Source organism: Eublepharis macularius, chromosome 1 (assembly GCF_028583425.1).
Source record: "Eublepharis macularius isolate TG4126 chromosome 1, MPM_Emac_v1.0, whole genome shotgun sequence".
NCBI classification, from domain to species: domain Eukaryota; kingdom Metazoa; phylum Chordata; class Lepidosauria; order Squamata; family Eublepharidae; genus Eublepharis; species Eublepharis macularius.
This window is the reverse complement of record NC_072790.1, coordinates 118,642,397-118,669,419: the sequence shown is the minus strand read 5'-3', so window position 1 is coordinate 118,669,419 and position 27,023 is coordinate 118,642,397. Positions and strand designations below refer to the sequence as shown.

At 44.2% G+C, this 27,023-nt stretch overlaps 1 protein-coding gene across 2 annotated transcripts in view; it reads left to right on the top strand.

Annotated features, from left to right (window-relative positions):
* The window catches only part of MAP3K5 (mitogen-activated protein kinase kinase kinase 5), a 167,355-nt gene that overhangs the window by 39,271 nt on the left and 101,061 nt on the right, over positions 1 to 27,023 (top strand). For both annotated transcript variants that reach the window (XM_054975933.1, XM_054975943.1), the window contains exons 2-5: positions 4,654 to 4,793; positions 7,320 to 7,343; positions 19,306 to 19,499; positions 19,939 to 20,107. In XM_054975933.1, the coding sequence (XP_054831908.1) occupies positions 4,654 to 4,793; positions 7,320 to 7,343; positions 19,306 to 19,499; positions 19,939 to 20,107 (527 nt within the window). The remainder of the gene's footprint in view (positions 1 to 4,653; positions 4,794 to 7,319; positions 7,344 to 19,305; positions 19,500 to 19,938; positions 20,108 to 27,023) is intronic.

Below are 27,023 nucleotides of genomic sequence, written 5' to 3'. Positions count from 1 at the left end.
GTCTCCCACATCCTATTCTGAAACTGTAACCACTATGATACATACAGTACACGTGCAAGCAGCCAGTGCTGGTTAAGTTATGCAAATCAGGTGGTATTGAGTCACCTGGTGCTTGCTTCTGGGCCTGGCTCCGATGATTTCTCCCTTAAAGGCCAGAACAGCCCTGGAAAAGGCCCTCCACTGTCTTTTACTGACAGAAACTATACCTGGAATGCTGTTAGAACTGTTATGGTTTTTAACACATGGTCCATGTATTTTTTTAAAGATTTCAAATTTTTCTGCAAACCTGGGGCATTTTTCAGATGTATAGGAAGAAGATCTGTGTGGTCTGTTCATGACCCCAGTTTCAGGATTTAAGTATCCTCAGATCAGGGCCACTAGACTATTAGTATATAAGATGTAAACAAAAAATTGTCTAAGGTATGACATAGCATAATGCAGAAAGTGGATTATAAAGGTACAAGACAATGTAGTAAAAACAAGGTGAAACAGACAATAAACATTGCAACAGACTACAACTCTCTCTCTCTTCCTCTATGAATTTCTTTCACCGTGTAAACCTAAGCAGAGTTACTCCAGTCCAAGACCATTGAAATAAATGGGTTTAAACGGATGAAACTACATAGAATTGCACTTTTCTGACTCAACTGCTTATCGATTTTACTTTCCCCTTACTTTCCCCTTTCCCCTTACTTTTGGGGAAATTCTCTACATACCATTCATCATAATTTTTAAACTGGTATGTCCTTGCTTAATCATCTGAATTTGACTCTGAAAAGGCCCAGATTCTAGTTCAATCCTATGCAGAGCAACTTGAAGACCACTGAAGTCATTCACTACCCCTGAGAACTGATTTGTGGTGTAATCTTTTCCTCAGTGAAAAACCACGCAAAATGTTTATTCAGTTTTTCAGTAATAATCCTGTGGGGCAGAGTCATCCCCTCATCTCCAAAGACTCCTCTCTTTACACTTTGTTAAAATGTGGCTGATCAGCTCAAACCCTTTTCCTCCCCACTGGCATCCAGATGCAAAGTGCCCCCTTCCATGGATCACTTGGCCACCCCAGGAGCTTAAAGTTCTCTGCCCTATGTGCACAGCTGCCCAGGAAAAGTAATGATGGGAGGGGTCAACCCTTATTTTATTTTTTAGTTTTTTATACCACCTCTCCCATGAACAAGGCCCAAGGCAATTTATAACATTAAAAGCAACAATAAATACTATATATTAAAACTTAAAACATCACTAAAATTAAGGGGTCCTACAAATACAATCAATAGTAAAAAACTGAGATATGGTGACCAAAACTGCACATAATATTCCAAATGAAGATACACCATAGACTATTGAGATAATATTAAAAAAATTTCAATCCCTTTTTTTACCTCTACCACACATTAAGTTGACATTTCAGTTGAGCTCCTTACTCTGACCCCAAGGTCTTTTTCCTTCTTACTCTCAGCAAGTTCAGCTTCCATTAGCATATACTTGAACTTGGGAGTTTTTGTTCCAGTGTGCAGCACTTCAGGCTGATTCCACACACGGTGGATAATGCACTTTCAATGCACTTTATCAATCGTTTGAGGTGGATTTTTTGTTCCGCACAAAAAAAAATCCATTCCAAATGATCCATAAAGAGAATTGGAAGTGCATTATCCAACGTGTGTGGAATCACTCTCATACTTACCTCCCCTGAACTTCATTTGCCACATAGTTGCCCACTCACCCATTTTGGAGAGAAGCTTCTGGAGCTGTCCTGAGTAATCTTGTAGGCTAGATGGATATATAAATATGTGTGTAGAAATATGCTCTCATTCTTAGAAAAATCAGTACATTTTATTTAATATGTAGGAATAGAAAATGCTGTGATAAGAGAGACAGATGGTACATTCATTAAGAGAGCCATCTTCTCTATAACTTTTTTAAAAAAAATATTTCAGGGTCTGAGTAGGAACAGAATGCTGCCAAGGAGGACTTTGGTACTGCAGGATTATGAGAGAGAAGTTAATCAAGAACCAATATCATACTGAATGTTTATTGTAAAACACTGAGAGCTTGAGGATAAATGTATTTGGTGGTGAAAATACGCCAGATCTCCTGGATGAAATTACGTACAAACTTTGTAACAACATTCTTTGAGATATTCTTTTTTCAGTTTGCAAGTAAAATATTAACTGCATTCTGAGCAGCTGGAAATCCTCCTAACTTTGTCAAGGGTTCCTCAGTGACAGACAAGTTTCTCTGAATTACAGTTTTCACACCATTGCAGCTCTTTCCCGGCAACATGCAGCCACTGGAACTGTTGGTTATCTAGGGTTCCCCTTCAGTTCATACAGGACAGCTGAACTGACTAGTTCATACTAGTCAGCCCAGCTAACATACTCCATGAACTGACTGTGTATCCCAAGATGTTCCAAGATTTTCTGAGAGTCTGTGCTAGACAAATTATGTGGAAATAGTTCCCTGAAGGTAGAAAATTTGAAAACAACTTTTATATCATTTTGAAGCTGTGTGGAAACGTTACACAGAATCTGGTGAACAGTTTTTCTGGAGTTACATTTCATAAACAGCCAAGAATGTTACAGATCCATCAGGGAAAGTTATGATTGTGATTTTGTGTGTGTGTTTTGTAATTGATTGTACTGCCATTTCAAAAAAGAAGCTCATGAATACAAAATTTTACATCTTACATTTTACATTTTACATCTTAGCTAATTTATTCAAGCTCTGTACTGAAAAGAGAAGTCACTATCACAGGAGTATGTCCTTAAGATTCAGTTTGCGAAGCCATCCCAAAGGGCAGGGATATGCAGGGTAGGAAAAAACACGCTGACGCTTGTTTTTTGGATAAAATTAGGCCACAACTTTATTGGTTACAGAACTACGGAGCTATGGCTGCGTAGGGGCACGGATCCCAGCATCGGCAGACCCGCCTGCCCACCGATGACCCCTCACCCCTCCAGCTTGCCTGCTTCAGGGGGAAACCACGGGATGATGGTTAAGGGAGTCACACTGGGCGGTAGCCTCTGCGTGGCTCCCCCATCACCTGGACACAGGCCTGACCTGTCAGCCTCCCGAGCTGGGCTTACCACTGCCAAGCCAGGTCCAAGATCCCTTATGGGGATCCCCTTCTATGGGGAAACAGTGCCAGCCGGCCCTGTTTTTCCCAATGGGATCGGTGCCCCACGCAGAAACCGCCAACCAAAGTTGTGACAGATTACTGCAATTAACCCTTAACAGCTCAATGATGAAAACCATAAGAAAGAACACGTAAGTAACATGTATATTCCAACATCCAAACCAACATCATACCTTCACGTAATTTTAAAAAAGGGGGAAACCCTTCTATGATGGACCCTGCCCCTTCACTCTCCCCACTGTGAGGCAGATTTCCCACCAAAATTCAGTTTCTCTGCTTTAACTGAGCAGCCCCAAGGAGCATATTAATATTTGTGGTTATGAAAGTCTGTCTATCCTACCCTGACACGCGTATATAAGTTTGGCCTTGAGCCCAGCGATGGAACTTGATGGGGAAAACCAGGAGCCCTCTTCCTTTTGTGCTTGGAAAATGGCACTAGAGACTGTATAACATTAAAAAAGAAATAACTTTATTTAACAGGTAGGGATTGAGTAAGTGTAATCAGGGGATGGAAATGTGGAGGTATTATTTTGTTGGTATTACAGAATACACTTCGTGTAACAGGAAAAATGGTATCTTTGAAGCTTATTTTCATATATTCTTGGTTCTTAACAGTGAGAGGTGTTTTACTTCATAATTTAGGTACAGCAAAAATGTTTCTTCAGGAAGTTTCCTATGACACTTCAGGTTTTCTGGAGTTAGTCACTTACTTTGTGCATCAAATTCACTCCTTTCTTGAAACTAGCGGCCCGGGCAGTATAAAGCCGTTTCCCCTTCACAACAGATCCGTGGTCCTCAGAGCGAAACCCCTTTCAAAACTGGGCAGGAATTAATCTTCTTCTCAGAAGATATAACCCTTTTTCTTTTTGGAAATCTCAACCCACTACCCAATCTCTCTCACCAACACCCACGCTCAGTTCTCTGATGTCTGTGTAAAATGTACTTCAGCTTATGCTGACACTTAGACTCCTCTGAAATTAGACTTTGAATTTTTAGATAGAAATTCTTCCTCAGGGCAGTAATGCTACGGTTAAGGCAAAGGAGTCTTCTCCACTCTAAAGGTGAACCTTTCTAACTTTTCTTGTCAGACTTTCTGACTCCAGATTCTGTCAGAAACCAACTGACTGCCTTCAGACTGGTTCTGACAGAAACTCCAGTCCCGAATAATTTTTTAAAAACCCTCTCTTCAGCACTTACTTGATCGTATAGTTTTGTTTTCAGCTGGCACTGACCAATCAGAAAAGAGGGAGCACTCTATCACTCAAGCTTTCCATTCTAGGGAATAGTTTAACCTTTCCCCTCCCAGCTCTCTGATTTTACTGCACTGGGGAAACACGCTGTTAAGTGCAGCCCGTCACACCTTCCCTTCTGTAATTCCCATTTAAAAGACTTTAAAAATGAAGGCTAGATAGTCCCTGGTTGTTGAGGGAAGTCAGATGGTTTATTAGAAATATCTGAGTGCTGGATTTTAACAACATTAGAACAGACTGGTTTATAATAATTGTTTTCTCTTGTAGATATTGCGGTAGTGGAGATGAGTGATGCTTTCCGTCAGCCCTCTCTTTTTTATCATCTGGGAGTCAGAGAGAGCTTCAGCATGGCCAACAACATTATTCTCTACTGTGACACAAACACGGACTCTCTACAATCACTGAAGGTAATTGATCTCCCTGGAGAACAAAAGAGAAGGGGATTTAGAGAAGAGTCATTCACAGTAATTTTTCAATGCCCAGTGGCAAGACCTTCTGTGCTTACACACTTTTTAGTATTGCTTATCATTATATTTTAGAAACAGTTAATAAATGACTCAAGATGCCTCATGTATGGGGTGCAAGCTCAGATGCTGAAGTGCTTTATGATGATAAGATCCCTCCGCTCCTTCCCTCTATCTGAAAATATACAGTCTCAGCACACTGTTTGACCCAGAGGAAAATCTTTTATTCTCCAAGTAAATTCTGACCATCATTCTGCCCCTAAAAGCATCCATAAGTGAAAACGTTACTGTCACTTCATGTGCAAATCTTCCTAGCTCTGCATATGAATACATAATATTTTTCATATGTCTTACCCTTTCAGTCTCAAAGTAGGTCTTGCATGTGTTGGAAAATTCTGCATGTAATAGTCCAGCTGAATTGTTCAGTGTGGTCTGAGAGCTTCCCAGCTGATAAAGGCTGTTGGGATAGGATGAGACTGGCTGACTGGGTAAGGGGAGTGATAAATGCTTTCTTGAGAATGGGAATTATACCACCCCTGCTCAAGGAGGTGCTGATTTGTCCTGTGCTTGAAAAAACCTCGTTGAGTTCTACAGCAACTACACTGGCTACCAATCCACTTCCGAGCCCAATTCAAGGTGTTGGTTCAGTCCTCTAAAGCCCTACATGACTTGAAACCGGGTTATCTGAAGGACCATCTTCTCCTGTACTTTCCTGCCCAGGAATTAAGATCACAGGGAGAAGTCATCCTGACTCTCCCACCAACCAAAGAAGCTCGATTGCTGGATACACAGGAGAGAGCCTTTTAAGTGGCAGTCCCATGATTATGGAACGGTCTCCCCAGGGAGGTGTACCTGCCCCCTAACTCTCTAGCTTCAGGAGGCAGCTGAAGACTGTTTTATTTAAAATCGCTTTTTAGATGTATTTTATACTGTGCTTTAAATCTGTTTTTTAACTGTTTGGGTTGTTTATATTTTAATTGTTATTTGTTTCATATTGTAAAAACTGTTGTTTTGTTTGTTTATATTTCATACTGTAAACCCCTTTGAGCTTTTTGTAGAAAGGTGGATAAATATATATTTTAAATTAAAAAAAAGAAAAAGAAAAAACTCTCCTCTGTTTTGGAAGGTCTCAGAACAAAAATAATATGAGAAAATAAGTGTTCATCAAAGTAAAAATCAAATGTTATGTTGGGATCGAGCAATCTTTTATCATAGCTCTGCTATGTCAAAATTCAAAGTAAAGATTAACAAGAAACAGTGTAAGGCAATTTGCATAACTGAAAATATACAACTTAACATTAATGATCATTGACATGTTGATTAATAATTCATACAGTTTCTGCAGCCCAAACGGTGAGTCCTTTATTAGGAAATGGCACATATGAGGTCTTCCCAGTAAGTCGTACGTGAGCACCCTGCACAGCTGTTTTGATGCACTAGCATAAATTGGCACATGTTTTACACTTGAATTACTGTTTACCTTTATCTTTCCTATTCTGTAAAACCCTTTAGGCAAATAATAAACAATCTTTGCCTAACAGTCCTTTCAAACAGTGGTTATTCTAGCATTCCGTCTACCCATCCAGTATCTTAACATAATGATTTTGTTTTCTTTTTAAAAGAGCAATATTTACTTCCATATTGAGCTGTGTTTGGTTGTAGAGCCATAGGTTGCAGATCCCTACTGTATGCTACATAAACCATCTTGTTTCCCCACCAGGAAATAATCCTTATTCAACTCTATTAAACACAGTTCCAATAGTTTCATTGTGATATCTGAAACATTGTTCTATGTAAACTTGCTTCTTGAAGTGGTAAGGGGGATGTTGCCAGAAGTAATCTCATATTTCTTTTTTTGTCAGCCATTGCCCCGGGTTGTTCTTTGAACGAGTATGCTTTTAATGGGCAGAGAAGCAGCAGACAAACAAGAAACACAACAGAAAATAAATCCAAACAAAATGAAAATCAGGAGACTCTGGTATAGACGTAGGACCAAAGAGTTTGAAGGAACCCTCAGGCCACTCCTGAGACAGGATAGCCTGTAGTGAAAGCCCATGCAGCCTATCCCAGTATACTCTCACGAAAGAAATAGTGCTTTATTAGTAGGCAGCTCAATTCATTGTTGTAGTGTTATTATGGCGGGAAATTGAGCATGGACTCAAGTTAAATAAAAAAGAAGAGAATAGAGGAATGTGAGGTTAGAGGGAAGCATGTTCATGGGGATGGGCAAGCAAGATAAAGGAATGCTTAATCTTTCTTGTACCTGCAATTTTCTCATGAAAATGAACCAGGCTGTTTTCTCCTCACCATGCTCACTTTCAGATTCTCTTCCAAGGGGATGGGGTGAGAATTGCTAATACTTGGATCCAGGAGCAGCACAAGCAGAAGGAACATTGTGGGGCCAAGTCAACATTCTTATTTAAGTTGTTTACAGGTGGTTCTCACTCCTGCGTATCTTTTTCTTTATAGGAAATTATTTGCCAGAAGAATAATGTAAGTATTTTGTTTTTAATTCCATGAAATTCTATACATTAATGCTGTTCTGCTTCATTTTCTATGAAACAGCTATTTCCTCTATTTCTGTTGTTGTTCAGTTCAAAATACTTAAAATTCTCAGCTGCAAACTTTTAGACATCATTTAATAAACCTGTTGCTAGGACCATATTTACTCACTCATGTGGTCTTTCCTAGTTCTTAGCATTTGCTGTTTTGCTATTTTTCTGTCATCTTTTCCCCCTTAACATGTCAAAATGTTCTGGGTTTCTTCTCCTTCGCCACTGTTTTCTTTACGTCTTCTTTTAGTTTAGGAATGCCAGATACTGCCTTGCTCTTACCTTTGTGAGCTGTATACTGACAGATAAGCTTCCTGTTTTTACTAGTGCCAGTGGCTGATAGATCACATAGGGCTCACAGCATCCTGTCATACTTAAGAACTTACAAAGTTCCATCCTCGATCACACCAATGAGCAGTATAGCCTAAATCCCTCCCTTAGTAGTACAGCCCATCTGCATGGGCTCTTTTAGTGAGGACCTGCTGATTAGATGTTGTCTGCAGTGGTTCCCTCCCTTCATGAAAGGTAGGTTTCAGAAGGTGGTGCTGGGGGACTGTTACTCAGCCCCTTTGGCCTGTGGGGTCCTGCAAGGTCTCCTATACTCTTTAACATCTACATGAAACTGCTGAGTGATGTCATCAGGAGATTTGAGATGTGGATGACATCTCTCTATCTCACTCTTCTAGCTGATCCCAGGGAGGCTGTAGAATCCCTGAACCAGTACCTAGATCAGATTTGGAGTGGATGTGGGCTAATAAACTGAAGCTTAATCCCATCAAAATGGAAGTGCTACTGGTGTGAAGAAGGTCTGCACTAGAGATGAGCACGATCCAAAAAAAATATACTGATTAAGCCGTTCGTGGATCCGGGCTGCTGCCGAACCCAGGCCACCTGTCATGGGCTGGGCCAGCCCAAGCAGGGTGGTTCAAGTCCAAACCTTAAGGCCAAAGTCAAAGGGGAGTTCCAAGAGCAAAAGCCAAGTCAACCGGTGGTCAGAGCACGAGATAAAGCCAGGAGTGAGTCCAGAGTCCAAGAGCGAGGTCAGGCACAGTCCAAGGTCAGCCACCGATAGTGTCAGATCCAAAAGCAGGCACGGGCAAGGTTCATGGAACATGGAGTGGTTGCAGGCAGTAGACACATTGCTTCCACACCCAACAGTTCCTCCAGACTCGCTCTTATAGCCAGGCATGGTTTTCAGCCAGCTGCTGGGGCTCTATCCTGACACTACTCATCGTCACTCTCCAGCAGCTGGCGTTGGCTCAAGAGGCGAGCACTGCGCCATCTCTCCTGCAGTTCCAGTCTCTGGCGCTGCCTGCGGCGTTCCTTGGGCGTGGGTGAACCTTGGGGGGTGGAGGCTCTTGGCTGCGCTGCACCTGTAGAAGTCCCTGGCTGAGCTTCCTCTGTGGTATTGGAGCTAGAGGGTGCTGGTGCCTCAGCTGCTGGCTGTAGGCTCTGATCAGCCAGCAGCTGTTGCTCCTGATTGCTGGCTTCTGCTGAATCAGGGCTAGGGCTGGCTACACAGGGCTCCTCTTCTCCTGAGGAGTCCTGGTTGGCTACACAAGGCTCCTCTCCTCCCGAGGAGACCTCACTCTCAGACTGAGCCATGACACCACCGATTCTAACCGATCAAGTCCCATTTCCGATCTGGAATCGGGAAGGCCAAAGTGGGAGGGCGCCCCGCTGTTTCCAGCGATACAGGAATGGTGGCTGGTGGCAGCGGCCGCCAGGCCCGGCGGGCAGGGGGAGGCGGCGATGAGCCGCCTCCCTTCAGGGAGGGAGGGGACATTCACACACACACACACACACACACACACTTAGAGTAGGGGGGGAGTTTTTAACCCAGCAACGAGCCGCCTCCCCTCAGGGAGGGGACATTCCCAGGGCCAGATCTACGGTTGCCAGCGCCCAGAGCAACTGTAGTCAGGCTCTTGCGCGCACGCGCACTCCTGGGTCGCCCCCCCGCCCATGCAGCAAGCTGGCTGGGTCGCCCTTCCCCTGCCCACGCAGCAAGCCGGCTGTCCTGGTGCACGAGTGGCTCGGCAGCTGCCCGCGCCGTTCACCTGCCCCACAAGACAAGGGGCGGCTGGTTTGCCCGCACACCCCTTGTCCTGGGGAAAGGCAAACGGCGCAGGCGGCCTCCCAGGCTCCCGTCCTACCTTTTGCCTTTCCCCAGGACAAGGGGCAGCTGGCTTGCCCTTGCGCCCCTTGTCCTGGGGAAAGATGAACGGCGCGGGCGGCCTCCCAGGCTCCCGCGCTGCCGTTTGCCTTTCCTTTGTGCCCATGGCTTCAGAACACACCCTTCCCCCTCCCTCCCCTGGGTTGCTGCTCCGTGGTTGGAAGGAAGCCTGCTAATCAAGGAAATCTGGGCTTCCATTCGTGTTTCGAGGGCGACAGAAGGAGGGCAAACACAGCTCATTCCCCTGGCTCCGTTGCCTCGGGGATAAATTACTGGCGCCAGAGTGTCTACAATTCCGAACAGAAACCGATATATCCGATCAAGTCCTGAACAAGCAAACCCCCAACTGCTGGATCGGTTGCCGTGGACAGAACCAATTAGCTGGGTCACGATGGCGCAAACCCCAAAATCAGGGTTTTTTTGAAATCGTAATTCAGATCGTGCCTGTGTCTAGTCTGCACCAGGATTTAAGGTGTCACCTGTCCTTGAAAGAACAGGTCTGTAGTTTGGGGGTGCTCTTGGACCCAGACCTACTGCTGGATAAGCAGCTGTGGCCAGAGGTGCCTTTTATCAGCTTAATCTGATTAGCCAGATGTGGCATTTCCTGAGCAGAAAAGATCTGGCCGCTGTGGTGCATGTCTTGGTTGCATCTAGATTAGGTTACTGCAAGGGACTCTTCATTGGGCTCTCCTTGAAAAGTGTTTGGAAAAATCAATTGATGCAGAATGCTGCAGCCAGCATGTTGACTGGAGTGGGTCACAGGGAACATATCACCAGTCTTGGTCCATCTGCACTGGATCCCAGTTTGTTTCTGGGCACAATTCAAGGTGTGGGTATTGACCTTTAAAGCCCTGTACAGCTTCGTACCAAAGTACATGAAAGACTACCTACTCCTTTATAAAACTGTCCCACCACAGCAGTTATCTTCAGAGGCCCTACTTGAGTGCCCTCAGGTTCTAAGATTAAGCTGGTAGCGACTCCAGAGAGGATCTTTTCAGCAGAGGCACGAAACTCTGGAATTCTCTGCCTGAGGAGATTTGCCTGTTGCTGTCTTCTGCCAACAGGTTGAAGACTTTTTTGTTCTGTTTAGTGTTCCCTCAGTGATCTCTTCATGCCCAATGTTTAAAAAGTATTAATAGTTGTTTTTATGTAATTGTATTTTTTAGCTCTGGTTAATTGTTGTTGTTGCTATTGTTTTAGTTGTTAGCCATCTTGGTGGCCCTTATGAGGACAGAAAGGGGGGATATAAATTTTGTTAGATAAATAAAAGGATTGGTAGATGGAGCAGTACCACCACAAAAACTATATCCAGCAGCACCTCCAAATGGAAATATATCTTCTAAGCAAGCCTTTATTTGTGGGAAACGTGGCCCATTGTCTATTCTTTACAGTTCTGAAAAGAAATGGGGAGACTTGAACCCAAAACAGGTCAGTTGATTTCTAGTCATGTGCAAGTTCTGTATTGAAACCCTTTACTCAGTCCTCTGCTTCCTGAGGAGGAAGACCACCATTACACATGGATGCTGTTAATCTCTTTGTGTGAGCAGTATCAGTTTCAACTTTTCTTCAAACTTTTCTTGACTTTTAGGATCTTCACCAAGGTCCTGCTAGTTCTGCGGGCATCTACAAGAATAGAAACAATGCCTGCATCTATTAGGTGGTCAGTATTTCTCACATGCCCATGACATCATTTCCAGCACAACAATGAAAGGAAGGCCTTGCGAAGGGGTATTTGCCTTAAAATCGACCCGAACCAGTCAATTTTAAAGAAAATACCCCAGTGGAGGTGGGGGGGGGGGCTTCCCTTGGTTGTCATACTGGGAATGACATGACAACAGTAAGTACTTCCCAAGACATCCTCCGTCCTCCAGTTTGGACCCCGGGGTACCTGCCAACCCTACTTTGTTATGAGCTGCTCTGAGCTGTTGCAAGGGAAGTGAATAATTCTAAATAAATATAGGATTTGTAGAGTGGTTTTAATTGCAGCTAGTGGGTAATGGGAAGGGGATGTGTATGGCTTTAAGAACATTACTTGTCCTTCAGTTGGTGAGGATCACCATCTCACTGTCTTTGAGGATGGGGAATGGATCCCTCCAAATTCTGCCTTTGAATCACTTGAAGGAACTAAACTTGTTCCTGAAAACTTGTGGGTTGTCTCTGGTTGATGTCACACTTATCTAACGTACAGTTCCATACACACATCAAGCACAGTTGCAGTCATGCAGAGGAAGTGGTGATGGAGTTTGCCAGGATATTTTTTATTTTTTGTGTATTTGGTGGCTATATCACAACTGTGTCAGGAACAGGAAATGTGTTGGAAAGTGATTATATTTTAGAAAGAAGCCTGCAGGATGTCTCATTATGCAAAGGGGTCCTGACGTAGTAAAAATTTTTAATGCTTTTAAAATCAGTGAAAAATTTGAACTTAATATGCTCATCCTCACAGGGAGAAAAAAATCAGTTATACTGATATTTTATCTCAAGGTGCCAGCCGTAAAATCTGTGTAACAACTTTTCACAACTGTGGTCCATTGTTTCTTTGGCATTGATTCTAAAGCCTTTGTGTCTCAAACAGATCAAGTTTTAGACAAGAACCAACTCTAAGTTGATTTATGCAATTTATTTTGTATAAAATGGTGCTTATATATGCTTTATTCAGCTTCAGCTTCATTCCAAAAGAGTAGTCCATAAAAGCTACTTCATGATTTTATAGCAATCATGTTTGTTCATTTATTTGATTTTTTATCCTTTCCTTTCTCAAAGGAGTTTGGGGTGATATAAAGAATATCTCACTGCTTTCATCCTTCTTGAGGATTTAGGGTGTGTGAGAGAGATTTAGCTTTATGAGAGCAGAACCACAAGTGACAAAAGGCACAGATTGGACACTTGTCAGCTTCCGTCAAGTTTTGATGGGAAATGTAGGCAGCTTGGCGGAATGTTGGACAAGTGACAGTTGAAAAGTCCATTGGACAGCAGTCAGAGAGCGAAGCTGCGAGACCAGGATGCCTATATTTCCCATCAAAATTTAAGGGAAGCAGACAAGTGTCCAATCTGTGCCTTTTGTCACTTGTGGTTCTGCTCTGAGTCTGGTAAAACTATAGAATCTCTGACAATTCCTAGAGCTTACATCACTTCCAGGCTTTCCCAACAAATGATGTAGTGATGCAGACATTGTCATCCCCACCATGTCCCCATCTCAAACCCTCCTACTGGTTGTCTGGCATGATGTGTCAACCCTATATAATGCTGGAGTATAGTGCTGGAGTTAAATCAGTGTTGCATGAGCTTCCCAAAAAAGACATAAGAAGTGTGAAGAGTAAATACGATGAGGACAGAGGGCTCCCAGGAAAAGTATAAAAGGAAACACAGGTCTGCAGTGGGGAGGAGGAATTGCTGAAAATCCTGCTACCCCTTTCATTAGAGGAAATTAGCATCAGGGTCTATTTTCCTAGAATAGATGTTCTGTGGCACGGATGTGCATAAATAGCAGCTTTTTACATCAGTGAACTGATTGCATCATAGATCGGGTTCCTAATCCCACAGTGGGGGTGAGGGATCCCCCACTTCCAGCCTTTGCCCCTCCACCTCTTATTTGGATGTTTGGGTGAGGAATGGGTCTGGGAGCTCTGGAGCATGTTCCTGCACACTCCAGAGCGTTAGTTGTCATGCCGGGAATGACGTCACTCCCAGAGCTACAACGATGGTAACCTCCCCCCCATGGAGTTATTTTGCTTAAAATTGGCTGAGGCCTTCCCTTCATTGTTGCACTAGGAATGACATCATTCCCAGTATGACAATGAAGGCTCTGGAACACATGTGCCCCCCCCCCATCCCCTGGTTTGGATCCCAAGGTACCTGGCAACCCTAATCGTAGAGATTGTTTATGTGTGGAAAATCATAGGTCACAATCCTGCTTTCCTTATGTGAAGCACCAGGAGTGCAGAAATACTCCTGTCACCACACAGCAAGCTGAGGCGTTCTGTTTGTCCCCTTAGAGTATTATCTGAGGTCCCATGGCCACAGGAAATTTCTAACCGGAAGTTAAACTTTTAAAATTATGCTGCTTGAGCTGCCCTGTGGGGGAGAAGAAAAAGCTAAGAATAGAGGATAGAGTAGCTCTGTTGACCGGTCAAGCTTTTCCTGCCTTTCTCTGCCCGTGCATTTTTTTGCCACTCACCTATGGCGAAATGTGGATGTGGGTTTCAGGCTGCCTGAGTGAGAAAAAAGGAAAGGGGTAAAAAGAGGGATACTTTATTGTCATGAATGTATATATTTTGTATATATTGCCTCTATCATTAATAGGATATTCCAGCCAACTGTTTCCCTTGTCAGTAAAAAATATTCATTCTAGGAAATGGAGGTTAAGTGCTTAATATACCCATAGCCAGTAATGTGTAGGCTAGATCTGTCTCCCGGCCATTTTTTCTCCATGAAGTTGGTGTGAGGTAACCTTTCCCTATCATTTTTGTCATGATGATAATTCTTTATGAATGTGGCATTTATGATGTGATCTGTTATTCTCCAAGTTTTACATTGGGAACCATAGCTCCAGAGCAAGTGTGTCACTTCCAAAACAATTGTGAGAATTGGGACAGTCATAAAAAATGTATCAAAAGAAGACTTTTCAGGAAAAGACTTTTGGAACACTCAGTTTATTTAAGAGTTCTTAAATTCTTTGCCTGAAAAGTCCTCTTTGCCACCTGTATAACATTATAAACTTTATCAGTCCCAGTTCTGTTGCTTCTGAGGTAAATAGCAAAACTTCATTTTTATCCTTTGTAAATTTAGAGCTCCTGCTGTATATTAGTACTCATTACAACAATAACACGTGTTGGCTTGATTTGATTGTTAAAAATTATATGACATTTTTGCCATTTATTACAGCTGTTTGGGGGAAGGGGAACCTGCAGAGAAGTACTTTCAGCAATATTTCTGATGCAGTATGGTTGTTATGGATATTCTCTTAGAGGAACAATGCAAGGGCCGGAGACAGAAAAACTGGTTCGTTATCCTCATCGTCTTAATAATTTCCTTATCATGCTAACCAAGGATAACTAAAGGACGGCATGATGAATACTGAAAGATGACAATATTAAATCATAATGCAGTGGTGGCAAGTTCTGAAATGAACCTTTTGCAGATTTTCAAGAGCTGGCAGGATCTTTATGGCCAAGGAGAATTAAAATAGTTATTGTACAAGGAAGGAATATAGCATATACGAGGCTTTCTTATTTGGAAGTTACTCACATACACTAGAAGGTGGGTCCCAGGTGACATGCAGGCTAATCCTGAGGCCCACTTGGCTGCTGGCGCCTGTGTGCTGGTGTAAGTGTGGCACAGCTTGTCGGCTCCCTAGGGACTTCGGCAGGAGAGATATGCTGATGGCCGAGTCCAGCAAGGTGCAGCGAGGCAGCTGTGAGAGTGCCTGCACTGCTGTTCCCCTGACAACGCTGCCAGCACCTGCCAATAGCTGTGCCACCTTCCTGACAGGAGCGCAAGAGGCAAGGAACAGAGCAGCCAATAGGCAGGCTGCAATCTCTGCTGACCGGCAACACCACCTCCCTGCCAAGGAGCAGGTTGCCAGGGGCCACACACGACCGTGGCACCTACACTGGGATGCCTGGCCAGGGGAGGGTGCTGGGTTGAGCAGCAGGTGGGGTGCAACACACACACACCCCGCCAGGGACAGGGTGGAAGCACAGCCAGGAGCGAATTCTCCCCAGTTACCCTGGCAAAGCCAGCAGAATCCACCAATTGGAGGGTGCTCCAGTTAACAGTGCCATGAGTGACAGGGGAAGGCGTAGCCAGGCCATGGCAGGCCATGTCTCCCCTCGCCAACTTCCAGGGCTACTCCCCTGCCCCACAGATAGTGGGTGCACAGGGCAGAGAGAGCCCCGTGATTGTGCTTGCAGCACCCCAATAGAGACACCTGTGTTGAAAGAAGCCCTGCCCCGTGGGGGGGGGGACTCTGAAGGTGTAGACAGGGTGTTTTCCACCAGCTTGCCTAACCCCCATTTCTGACAAAGGCCAGGCTGGGGGCTGAAGCACCACTTGCTTGCAAACTTCCTCCAGACACCAGCACTCCAAGAAAAATGTTCACTTGAAAAGTGAGACCAGAAAAGTAGTGGGACCCAGCAAAGGCTGCACCTGCATTCAGGATCAGCCCCCCAGGGTCTCAAAGAGGCAGCTCATAGAGGCAAGCAGGAGGCGGATTCTATAACGACTGATGGGAATGCTCACTGAAAACTGCAGGAGTGGCTGGAAGGCCCGGTAGATATGATGGGAGTGACAAATGCCCATCGACTTGCAATGGCTCCATTGAAACACATCACTGCGTTCCCAAAGTGGATTGACAATCTGCAGTACCAGAGAAACTGCTCCAGCACAAGATTCCCAAAGTCCATCCATGCCTTTGCAAAGAGCAAAAAGGAGAGTCATCTGGCTTCACAGAGATCCCAGAGCGTCGCTCCACATCCCCCCGTCCCCTGGCATCAACTTTGATCCCCACATACAGAGGCCTTCCGCCTGGCTTTTGCCTACCAGCAGCACAGTCAGAGATTGAGAGTCCTCTGTGGGCATTCCCTGATAGACATATGTGGGCAACACTCCAAGTGCCGCCCCGCTGCTTGCAGTGAATCTGAAGAGTGGATGGGGGAAGGGAAGTTGGCTGGGGCTGGAGCCTCCAAGGTGCCACTAGACACCTACTCCTTTTGGCAGCAGAGCCACACAACAGCATGGAGGCACTTGGAGCCTTTTTGGGGCCACCCCGTCCAGATCCAGAGACCATTCACTGGGAAGTGTGAAGGGCAGACTTTCAGGGAAGTGGAGAGGGAGGGAGTTGTTGTTCAACAAGACTTTATTGAACTGGGAAAAAGTGAAGAGGATGTCTGACATGTGTTGCCTACTTCCCTCACTTGCGAAGGGAGCTGTGCCTGTTAGCATGGCAGCTGGGACCAGGAGAGGTATTTCCCAACCTGCTTTCTAAGGAGTGGGGTTGACTCGTGGGCTGCTTGGGGAATGGCTCCATGGGCAGGCCTCAGATGGCAGCCAGGAAGGATTACTGGAGGCTAGAAGGGCCATGCTCCCTGGCTTCTCTGACAAAGTTACAACCTGTCTGAAAGGGAAACTGATACACATGTGGCAAGAGGTTGGCCATGTCCCAGGTAGGTGTCAGTGGCCAGTGGCAGCTCCATCACCCTGGGTGCAGCCAGATGTGGGACACCCCTCTGGAGGGGGTGCCTCTCATCCACATCTGGCTGTTCTGCTCCTGTGGCTGCTTGGAGTTCTGATCCTGGGAGGGAGGGAGACATGGGGTTGCATGGCCACCCTCACAGGGGAGTTATGAGTGCAAGCATGCACTCACCCTGGCCCACAGCCATGCTTTCTCCTCCACCTGAGGAGAGAGCCCAGCAGAAAGAGTTTGAGCAGAGCCCCAACATGGGCTGCTGGAAGGCCCCCCTGAAACAGCTGTGTTGAGCACGGCTCCCTAGGCAACCGCCTCTGTGGCAGGTGTGGGCTGCACCACCTCACGGGCAAAGGCCTGCCCCCAGCGAGCCTCGATTGCAGAGGCTGACATTTGGGAGGTGCAGGTGAGGGGAGAGGAGAGGGGAGGCTGGTGTGAATGAACAAGCCAGGCAACTGTTCCCCCAGCTCCTCCTTATTTGTCAGTGTGCCCTCATCCCTCCCCGAGCCAGGACTCAGGAGTTGGATAATCTGCAAGCGAACTTGGGTGGTAGTTGTTAGCCAGACATTCTGGACTCAGCCCTCCTCCCCTGAGCGAGTGCACAGAACTCCCCAGATTTCCCCAAGTCCCTCCAGTGCAATCTTGCCCTGCCACCATGTAACCCTCACCTGCTTCAAGCTCTGAGTCCCCATGGCAGGCGGGGCCTCTGGCCACACTCCAACTTACCTGGGGCCTTGGCTGTCCCAACCAGAGGTTATGTAGGGTGTACAGGTGATTGATTGGCTGCTGCAGCAGGGGCTTGGCCACCATGGGGGCATGAGTAGGCTGGTCCCCATGGTAGTTGGCATCCCATGCTGCACCAAGCCATTTGGGCGGGGCCAGGCGGGGGGACAAGCAAGTTTCTCCTGTACAATGGGCGCCTATGGGCTACGCTACTGTTTTTTGTGGTGTAACCTTCTGCTGCTACTAGGGTCATTCCCAGGCCCTAAATGGCTTAGGGAGCCTACTAATGCATGCCCCACCCACTGTACCACTGTACCCTGTACCACCACTGTACCAGCACAGGGACTTACACTGCTGTGCCCAACAGTGGTGGCTGGGTGCTGGCAGGGGGGCACAGCGGAGCAGGACTGTAGTCAGGCGCCATCATGGGGGGGGGGTGCACCTGCATAAGTTTGGAGTACAACAGCGTAACCCTTAGTCTGCTCCCTATGCACTCCCCCTCCCCCGCAGATTAGGCCGATAGACCCAGGTATGGCATCAGTCTCCTGAATGCCCAAAATGCTTTGACTAACTGTGGGGACAGGGCGGGCTTACTTCATCACTCATGTTGCTGTTCCTTGAAAAATTGAACTTTTTGCTTCTTAGTTGAGACAGAACAGGATTGGCCTGATATAATTAATAAGATTATACAGACTATTCAAGTACAGAGGTAGTTTTCGTCTTCCATAAGTGGCTACCTCATTCTATTTCCCCATTTATACAGAGGAGAAAATATGTTTATGTTGTTTCACATCCCTCCTTGGGGGAAGGTCCTTCTTCACAATCCTTTCAGCTGCCAGGATTTCAGAGGGCTACCCTCAGCCATTGCCGAGTTCTGGTGTTCCTTGTGACAGCATTTCTGCATACTCCCATGCAAGCTGGCAGACTGCTCCCTTCCTGTCACTCCCTGTCTTACTTTCCCCTCTCCATCTACCCCTGCCTAAAACCAGGAATTTAAATACGTCACCTGTATTATGTTGCATCATAACTGGTGCAGTTTTTTCTGGATTTGACCACACCATATGGGTTCAGGCAGAAACCATCTTTCTTGTAACACTACCACAAAATAATAAGCTATCCCTGCAGATACGGAGAAACAAAGCTTGCAGTGCTTGAACTGATCATGAAAAAATGAGGTTTCCGCCACAGTTTCTGAAATTGTAGTAATGTTCCTTACAAAAACTAAACTTACATCATTTATATTTAAAGCACTAACTTAGTTTTCAGTGCAGATGTTCAGTAAAATGTGGAGCTTGTCACCAGAATCCATTGTGTTTTGTTTTAAATGGTAAAGTTTTATTTACTTATCTTTAAAAATGTATATGCCATCTCTCTCAAGAATCTGTCCAAGGCAACTCACAAAGCATGATAAAATCATAAAACGGCATAAAAGCCAATAAATTTGGGTTTTTTTAAAGAAGCCGAAACATAAAAACAGCTCAAAATATTTAGTGGCCTAAAAGGATCCTCATTAAACATCCCTAGAAGAACACCATAAAAATATGTTTAAATAGATCAAATCCGGTTAGTTAAAAGTCTGGGTAAGAAGAAGTGTGTTTTGGCCTGGCACCTAATGGGTAGCTGTCAGGGAAGCCTCAAGAGGAAAGAGATTCTTCAAGCAGCTGTGATATGTAATATGAAATATAACTAATATGAAAATTATGCATAATACATTCTATTGAAAATAATCTTTACTTCAGTACATGTATTTCCTTATGCTATAATTTATTATTATATTTATAATTCCTTTTAATTGCATCTGTCTCTTTTCCATTTTCTCAGATGTGCACTGGCAACTACATATTTGTTCCATATATGATAACTCCGCACAACAAAGTATATTGCTGTGACAGCAGTTTCATGAAGGGGCTGACTGAACTGATGCAGCCCAGCTTTGAATTATTGCTTGGGCCAATATGCTTACCCTTGGTAGATCGCTTTATTCAACTTTTGAAGGTGGCACAGGCCAGCTCAAGGTAAGGACTCTTGGATTCATATGGCTAAGACAAGTCAAAAAGGGAACTGATTTATGTGCATTCTCATTCTTAAGCTTCTCATTCCAATTATTGAACTGTCCTCCATTTGGCATTACAGCAGTTGTTCAGCATTTATCAATATTTTGAGAGCATTCCTCTAAAACTGATGGGATGAGGTATGTTGCGTGATTTTTTTCATGCCAAAATAATCAGCTCACAATTTCTCATATTCACCTCATTTATCACATCATATGTTCTATTATTATTTCTGTAATCAAGTCCATAGTCCCGATTCTCTTTGGTAGTTAATGTATGCATTAGTACTAGAATGACAGACCTACATCTGTACACCATAAGAGTAGTTGCTATAGAAACAGCTATCCAAATGAGAGTCCCCCATTATTAATGCTTAAATTGTTTATTTTCTTTCTAATTTTAGCCAGTACTTCAGAGAGTCAATTCTGAATGACATCAGAAAAGCTCGTAATTTGTACACCGGGAAAGAGCTAGCTGCAGAATTGGCAAGGATACGACAAAAAGTGGATAATATTGAACTTCTTTCTGCAGATATTGTGATAAACTTGTTATTATCATATAGAGATATTCAGGTAGGAATTTTAATTTAAATTGATTATTTCTGTCTCTGTCTTTTAATTATCTTCATTTCATCAATTATGTTGCAGGCAGTAGGATTCTCACCACCAACATGATTAGTCTATTATAGCTGTTGTAGACAGCATGTCAGAAAACTTTTAGTGTAAATATGCTTGGTCAATAATGGATCAGGGTTAGCTGCTACTTCCAATATAAAGGGAAAATTAATGCATAATGGAAGCTCTAGGTTAAATAGTTCACTGGCAATTGTGCCTCATGGTAGCGTGACAACACAGTTGTCAGATTTAACAATAGAATTTTATTACTATAACAACTTTGTACAGCTGTGTCTAAATCTGAAGAAAAGCATGTGTGCATAATGGCTGTCTGATTTTTGAAAGTTATGTGTATTAAAGAACATAACGAACATAAATACAATAGCTTAGACACAAACAACTATTTGGGGCACTGCTGTGCTTGTGCTTGTGCGACCCCCTTGTAACACCCAAAGTGTCCCCAAAAGTCCTTCCTGAAAACTAGTGGACCCTCAGGAGTGATATCTATTGAAAAATTTCAACTGATTCAGAATACAGTGGCCAGATTACTATCTAAGACTTAGAATGTATTTATACAAGTGCTAAAAGATCTTTGTTGTCTTCTAGTTGTTTCAGAACACCGTTCAGACTAGTGTTAGCTTATGACCAGGGCACCCAAAAGACTACCTACTCTTGTGACTACTAAGATCTTCACTGGAAACTGTCCCGGCTGCTTTGGCTTTAAGCAAGTGGCTGCAATTGATGGAGCTTTTCCTTTGCTGACATACCCTCCCTGTAGATATTTGTTGGCACCATTTATTTTTTTTAGGCAGCAAGTTAGAACAGTCTAAATTTCCCAGGCCTTTGGTGTTTGCGTATGGGCATGATTTTGCTATTTTAGTACTGTTCATTGTCGGTCTTTGGTGCAGTCCCACGTAGAGGACTCTGCACATGCCGGTCTGCCAATTGGAGGGGCTTTTATAGCTTTTGACCACTAGAGCATGCCTGCTCCCTCCCAGAGCACAGGTGCAGCTGTTCTGCTGCTGAAACAGCCCTCTTTTGGTAGGTGTGGTGCCCTCTACCTTCAGTTCCTCTTTCACCGCCAATAGGAGAGGTTCTGTAGCGTTTGTTCATTAGTAGCTTCAGCATTTCTCAGCTTCTCTGGGCAAGATTTTCATCTTCCTCGTGATTTCCTCCTTCTTTCTTAAGGGTAGAAAGCTTCATGAGTATGTTATGGCTAAGAAGGCCCTATATTCAAGCTGTGCACACAGTGCAATACAAAAATGACCACAACCGATGGTCACACACACTGTTTGATCGGCCTGGGAGAAGAGCACAATACTCAAACTTGTAAATCCTGCCAAAGCTTCACACCAAAAGCTCGAGCAGAGAGGACTAGTCGACTTAAAGCTGCATTATGGGAGCGACCCCTGTCAGTGATTACTAAGGCTGCCAAATCATCAACAGTCACTGAACTCGTGGACCGGCTGGATGCAATAGTGCTGGATCCGACGACTAGACAACAGAGCCCATCAGCTTCGATGACTTCTTGACCCGACACCCTTCTGTCTCTAGTGAGGCCGGTGTCGAGCTTATCTGATTTGTCACCAAACCGACATCTTTCAGAGTCAAGGTCGCCAGCTTGTTTGGATACTTTTGCCCTTTTAAATAAATACAAGCTGATATAGTGCAAGAATTTTCAGTCAGAAGAAGAAGTTACCCATGCATCAATACATATTGGTGTGTGTTTGGGACCTGTACCACTAGTGAGGTAGTACCTTGTGCTCCTATTCCTGCTTCAGCACTCTGGCTCCCTGAAAACATTCTCCAGAAAATCATGGGGTCTTGTGGAGTTACTTCCAGTGCTTTGTAAGGAGTTGCAGTAGGAATGGATGCATTTCCAGGAATCTTTGATTCCCAGTTATTGTATTTTTGGTGTCTGACACTTCAGTATTTCTCTTGTACACATATATGTTGGAAAGGATGTGGCCAGCACAGTAATATAAAATATCTGAGGCAGAGTTATCAGTACATATAAATTTCCTAGAGAGTAAAGGATCTAGTTTTGGTGGTATCACTAGAAAGGTAGAAATGTAGGTGGGAGAAAGGCAAGTGAGTGAGCAGGGATTAGTGGCAGTGGTGCCTGTTGAGAGCCCTGGATCTCAGCAGCTGCCTGACGTCAGGGAATGTTGATGCAGACCCTGCATGGAAGGTGATCAGAGGGCAATTGAAGAGAGAGATGGAAATAAAGCATTTGAGCTTTGTTGCCTAATATTTTGTATTTTAGCTGATATTACTTGAACTCAAGGGTGCATTATAAGCAGGGCTTTTTTTCAGCAGGAACGTGGGAGAATGGAGTTCCGGAACCTCTTGAAAATGGTCACATGACCGGTGGCCCCACCCCCGATCTCCAAACAGAGGGGAGTTTAGATTGCCCTCCGCGCTGCTCAGCGGCGTGGAGGGCAATCTAAACTCCCCTCTGTCTGGAGATTAGGGGGCGGGGCCACCGGCCATGTGACCATTTTCTCCGAGGGCAACCCACTGAGTTCCGCCACGTCTTTTCCCAGAAAAAAAGCCCCGATTATAAGTATTCCTATATAAATGGGGTTAATCTTCTCTACTAAAATAATAAAGAAATATGCCCCAAGTAGTTTAAAATCCTTATTTTTATTGTGTTTTAAAAGAGATGATTAACATTCAACCTCCAAAATGTAGTTATAACTTAGGCAAGAATTTTCTGTAAAATTCTAAATCCAAAGTACTTTCTCTGGCATCAGTATATATAAACTGCTAATGTTTACTGGGCAAACGTCAAATGTAAGGTAATACTCGTTTGAAATCATAGTAAAAAAAGATTCATGACAAATGCATCATGTAGCTATTCATTAACAAACACACAAGTAAAAATACGAAGCAAGACTCAATGCATATGATAATGTATAATGCATGCGCATGTTAGAGTCTGGCAACAACTCCTTGTAGAAGCTTGTAACGCCCATGGGAATCATATTTGGCTCAGGCAGCACCTTAATTCACTATTTCTGAAACTTTCCCAACCCAGGGATTCTCATTCTGGTTTAAATACTTTGTGAATTCCCAAACCTTACCCTCCACTGTCACCAGCTCCCACCATGTACCAGGTAGCCCTCATGGAGGCTGTATCCTGTAGTGTACTCAAAGCAATACAGAGAAAACCACATTGAATATGCTTAAGAAATAAATTTAAGTAAAATATTTGTATTGTCTGTACATGGTCTACAAGTAGGGGTGTGTACAACCCCCCCCCCCCCCCAAAAAAAATAATCGGGAAATTTCAGAATTCTGAAGTCACCAGCATTCAGAATTCTGGCAAAATCAAAAAGATTCCAGCAGCACCTTTAAGACTAACCAATTTTACTGTAGCATAAGCTTTCGAGAATCACAGTTCTCTTTGCTAGATGCATGGAGGGCAGAAAGAAACTGGTCAAATATAGAGGAGAGGGGAGTGGAGGAGGAGAGGAGGGATGTAAACAACTCCTTTGATATGGAGATGCAAACAGCTCCTTTTGATGTGGGGATCAGTTTGCTTGTGTAAAGGTTCAAAGGAGTTTGCTGTGTTAGTCTGTAGTAGCAAAATCAAAAAGAGTCCAGCAACACCACCAAGACCATACAATTCCACTGCAGCACAAGCTTTCGATAACCACAGCCCTCCCCGCCAGATGCATCTGACAAAGAGAACTGTGGTCCTCGAAAGCCCACGTCAGGTGCCACTGGACTCTCCCTGACCCCGCCTATGTAAATGAAATCAGTTACCTGTGATAATGAGATAACCATTCATAGTCCCTATTCAGTCCCAGATTGACAGAGTCAAATTGACATATGAATTCCAATTCAGCAGCTTCCCGTTCGATTTTGTTTTTGAAAGGTTTCTGTTGAACTACAGTGACCTTTAAGTCTTTGATGGAATGTTCTGGTAGATTGAAGTGTTCTCCCACTGGTTTCTGGACGTTGCCATTTCTAACGTCAGCTTTGTGTCCATTTATTCTTTTGCGTAGAGGTTGGCTGGTTTGTCCAATGTACAGAGCAGAAGGACATTGTTGGCACATGAGGGCATATATCAGATTGGAGGATGAGCAGCTGTAAGAGCCAGAGACAGTGTAGTTGATGCCATTGGGTCCTGTAATTGTATTCCCTGGGTAGATATAGGGGCAGAGCTGGCATCTGGGTCTGTTGCAGGGCCTGGTACCTGTGGTGGTGACTCTGCTAGCCGATTCATGATTGTAAGTGAGAAGTTGTTTAAGGTTGGGGGGGGGGCTGTCTGTAGGCAAGGAAAGGTCTTCCACCCAGGGCTTCTGAGAGAGAGGTACCATTTTCCAGGATGGGTTGTAGCTCACTGATGATACGTTGGATGGGTTTGAGCTGGGAGCTATAGGTGACAACCAGTGGTGTTCTGTTGTTAGTTCCTTTAGGTTTGTCCTGGAGCAGGCTGTTTCTGGGTACTAGTCTGGCCCTGTTGATTTGTTTCCTCACTTCATTTGGTGGGTACTGTAGCCCCAAAAATGCTTGTTGTAAATCTCTTAAGTGGGAGTCTCGATCAAGAGCATTGGAGCAGATACGGTTGTAACGTAAGGCTTGGCTGTAGACAATAGACCGAGTGATATGTTTAGGGTGGTAGCTGGAGGCATGTAGATATGAGTATTGGTCTGTTGGTTTCCGGTATAAGGTGGTATTTATTCGTCCATTATGTAGTTGTACAGTGGTGTCCAGGAAGTGTACCTGTTGTGTAGAGTGGTCCAGGCTTAGGTTGATAGTAGGGTGAAAGTTGTTGAAGTCCTGATGAAATCTCTCAAGGGCTTCCTTCCCATGGGTCCAAATGATGAAGATGTCATCCAGGAATCTTAAGTATAGTAGTGGTTCCAGTGGATGGGAGCTGAGGAAGCGTTGCTCCAAGTCCTCCATGAATATGTTAGCATATTGTGGTGCCATGCGTGTACCCATGGCTGTGCCATTAATCTGTAGATATAAGCTGTCACCAAATTCGAAGTAATTTTGAGTGAGTACGAAGTGACAAACTTCAGTGGCGAGGTGTGCTGTGGTTTTGTCCGGGATAATATTCCTTATGGCTTGCAGTCCATCTGCATGTGGGATATTGGTGTATAGAGCCTCCACATCCATGGTTGCTAGGATGGTGTCATCTGGTAGGTTGTCAATGGACTGTATTTTCCTGAGGAAGTCAGTGGTGTCCCGTGTGCTGGGTGTGCTGGTGGCATAGGGCCTGAGGATAGAGTCCATGTATCCTGAGACTCCTACTGTGATAGTGCCTATTCCTGAAACAATGGGGCGTCCTGGGTTACCTGGTTTATGGATTTTGGGTAGTAGGTAGAATTTTCCTGGTCGTGGTTCCTGGGGTGTGTCCGTATGGATGCATTCTTGTATGTCCACGGGGAGAGTCTTTAATATTTTATTGAGTTCTCTTTTGTATTGCTCCGTAGGGTCAGAAGGTAGTATTTTATAGAATGTTGTGTTGGAGAGTTGTCTTTCTGCTTCTTGTATGTAGTTATGTTTGTCCATGATGACAACTGCTCCGCCTTTGTCAGCTTCCTTGATTACAATGCCAGAATTATTTTGGAACAACAAAACACAATTTCCCGTGCAATAACAATGTCTCCCTATTTTATTTACAGTAGTTGCATAATTTAACAGAAAGCTATACCACATGTAACCAGTCCTAGGAAAAATTATTTTGCAGGCGTCATATATGCTCCAAAGTCAATACATAAAGTGTCCAGTGCTTCATGTGCTCTATTAATATTGCAACAGGTATTAAAGCGCAAATGCTTCCTAGCACCATGTACACACTAATTCTTTCATTCAAGCTCGCCTTATGTTCCAACTGGAATTGGGTATAGTCCAAGATTTAGTTCCAATAAACTGTGTAGTTCACAGATTACAAGTAGACCTTTGCGTGTATTCTTTAGGTGTACATTGATAATTCTGTGACATCAGTATTCTAACGGAAGGTCCAGATCACCATTGTATCCGTTTCCAAGCTCTTTCTCAAAGAACACAGTTGTCAAAGGTTCATGCAGCTACCACTCCATACTAGTCATCAATTTTCCAATTTTCACCATTTTTGGTGAAAATTGGAAAATTGATGACTGGAGTTATGGACTAGTATGGAGTTATGGACTAGTATGGAATTATTGTTTGTCAATTATCTCAGCCTGGGTACGTCGACGGAAACATTCAATGTAAAAGTCCAATGAGGAGTTGCAGCCCTCAGGGGGTATCCATGTGGAATTCTTTTTTCTGGAGTTTTGTAATGATGATTGTGTATTGCTGGGTTGGGAGGGTGATTGCTGCTGTGATGGTGTCTGTTCAGTGCTTTGTTCATCGTTTTGTTCAGCAGAGTAGTTGAAGAATTCTTTCAGTCTTAGGCGTCTAAAATAGGCCTCCAGGTCTCCACAAAGTTGTATGGTTTGTGTGGGTCTGGCTGGGCAAAAAGATAGTCCATGTGAGAGGACATATTCCTCTGCTGGGCTCAGTTTGTGGCTGGAGAGATTGATAATGTTGCTAGGTGGATCCAAAGTGTTATTGTTCCCTGTTGCATGCAGGAGTTTTGAGAATTTCTTCTCCTTCTTGTTCTGTAATTCAGTAAATAGAGTGCAATAAATAGTTTCTCTGGTTTTGGTAAACATCTGCCAGTTCCTGGTCTGTGCAGAGGGATTGTTTTTCATGGAAGAGTCTAGTTCAGAGATCTCTTGCTTGATCCATTGTTGCTTGCTGTACATCAGTCCAATGAGGTGAATTAAGAGTTTCCTGGGTAAGGTGTTGCATAGTTTCTCACTGTAGTCTGTGTAGTAAGTGGATTTCAATGGGTTCCTCACACACAGTCCCCATTCTCTCATTCATTTGG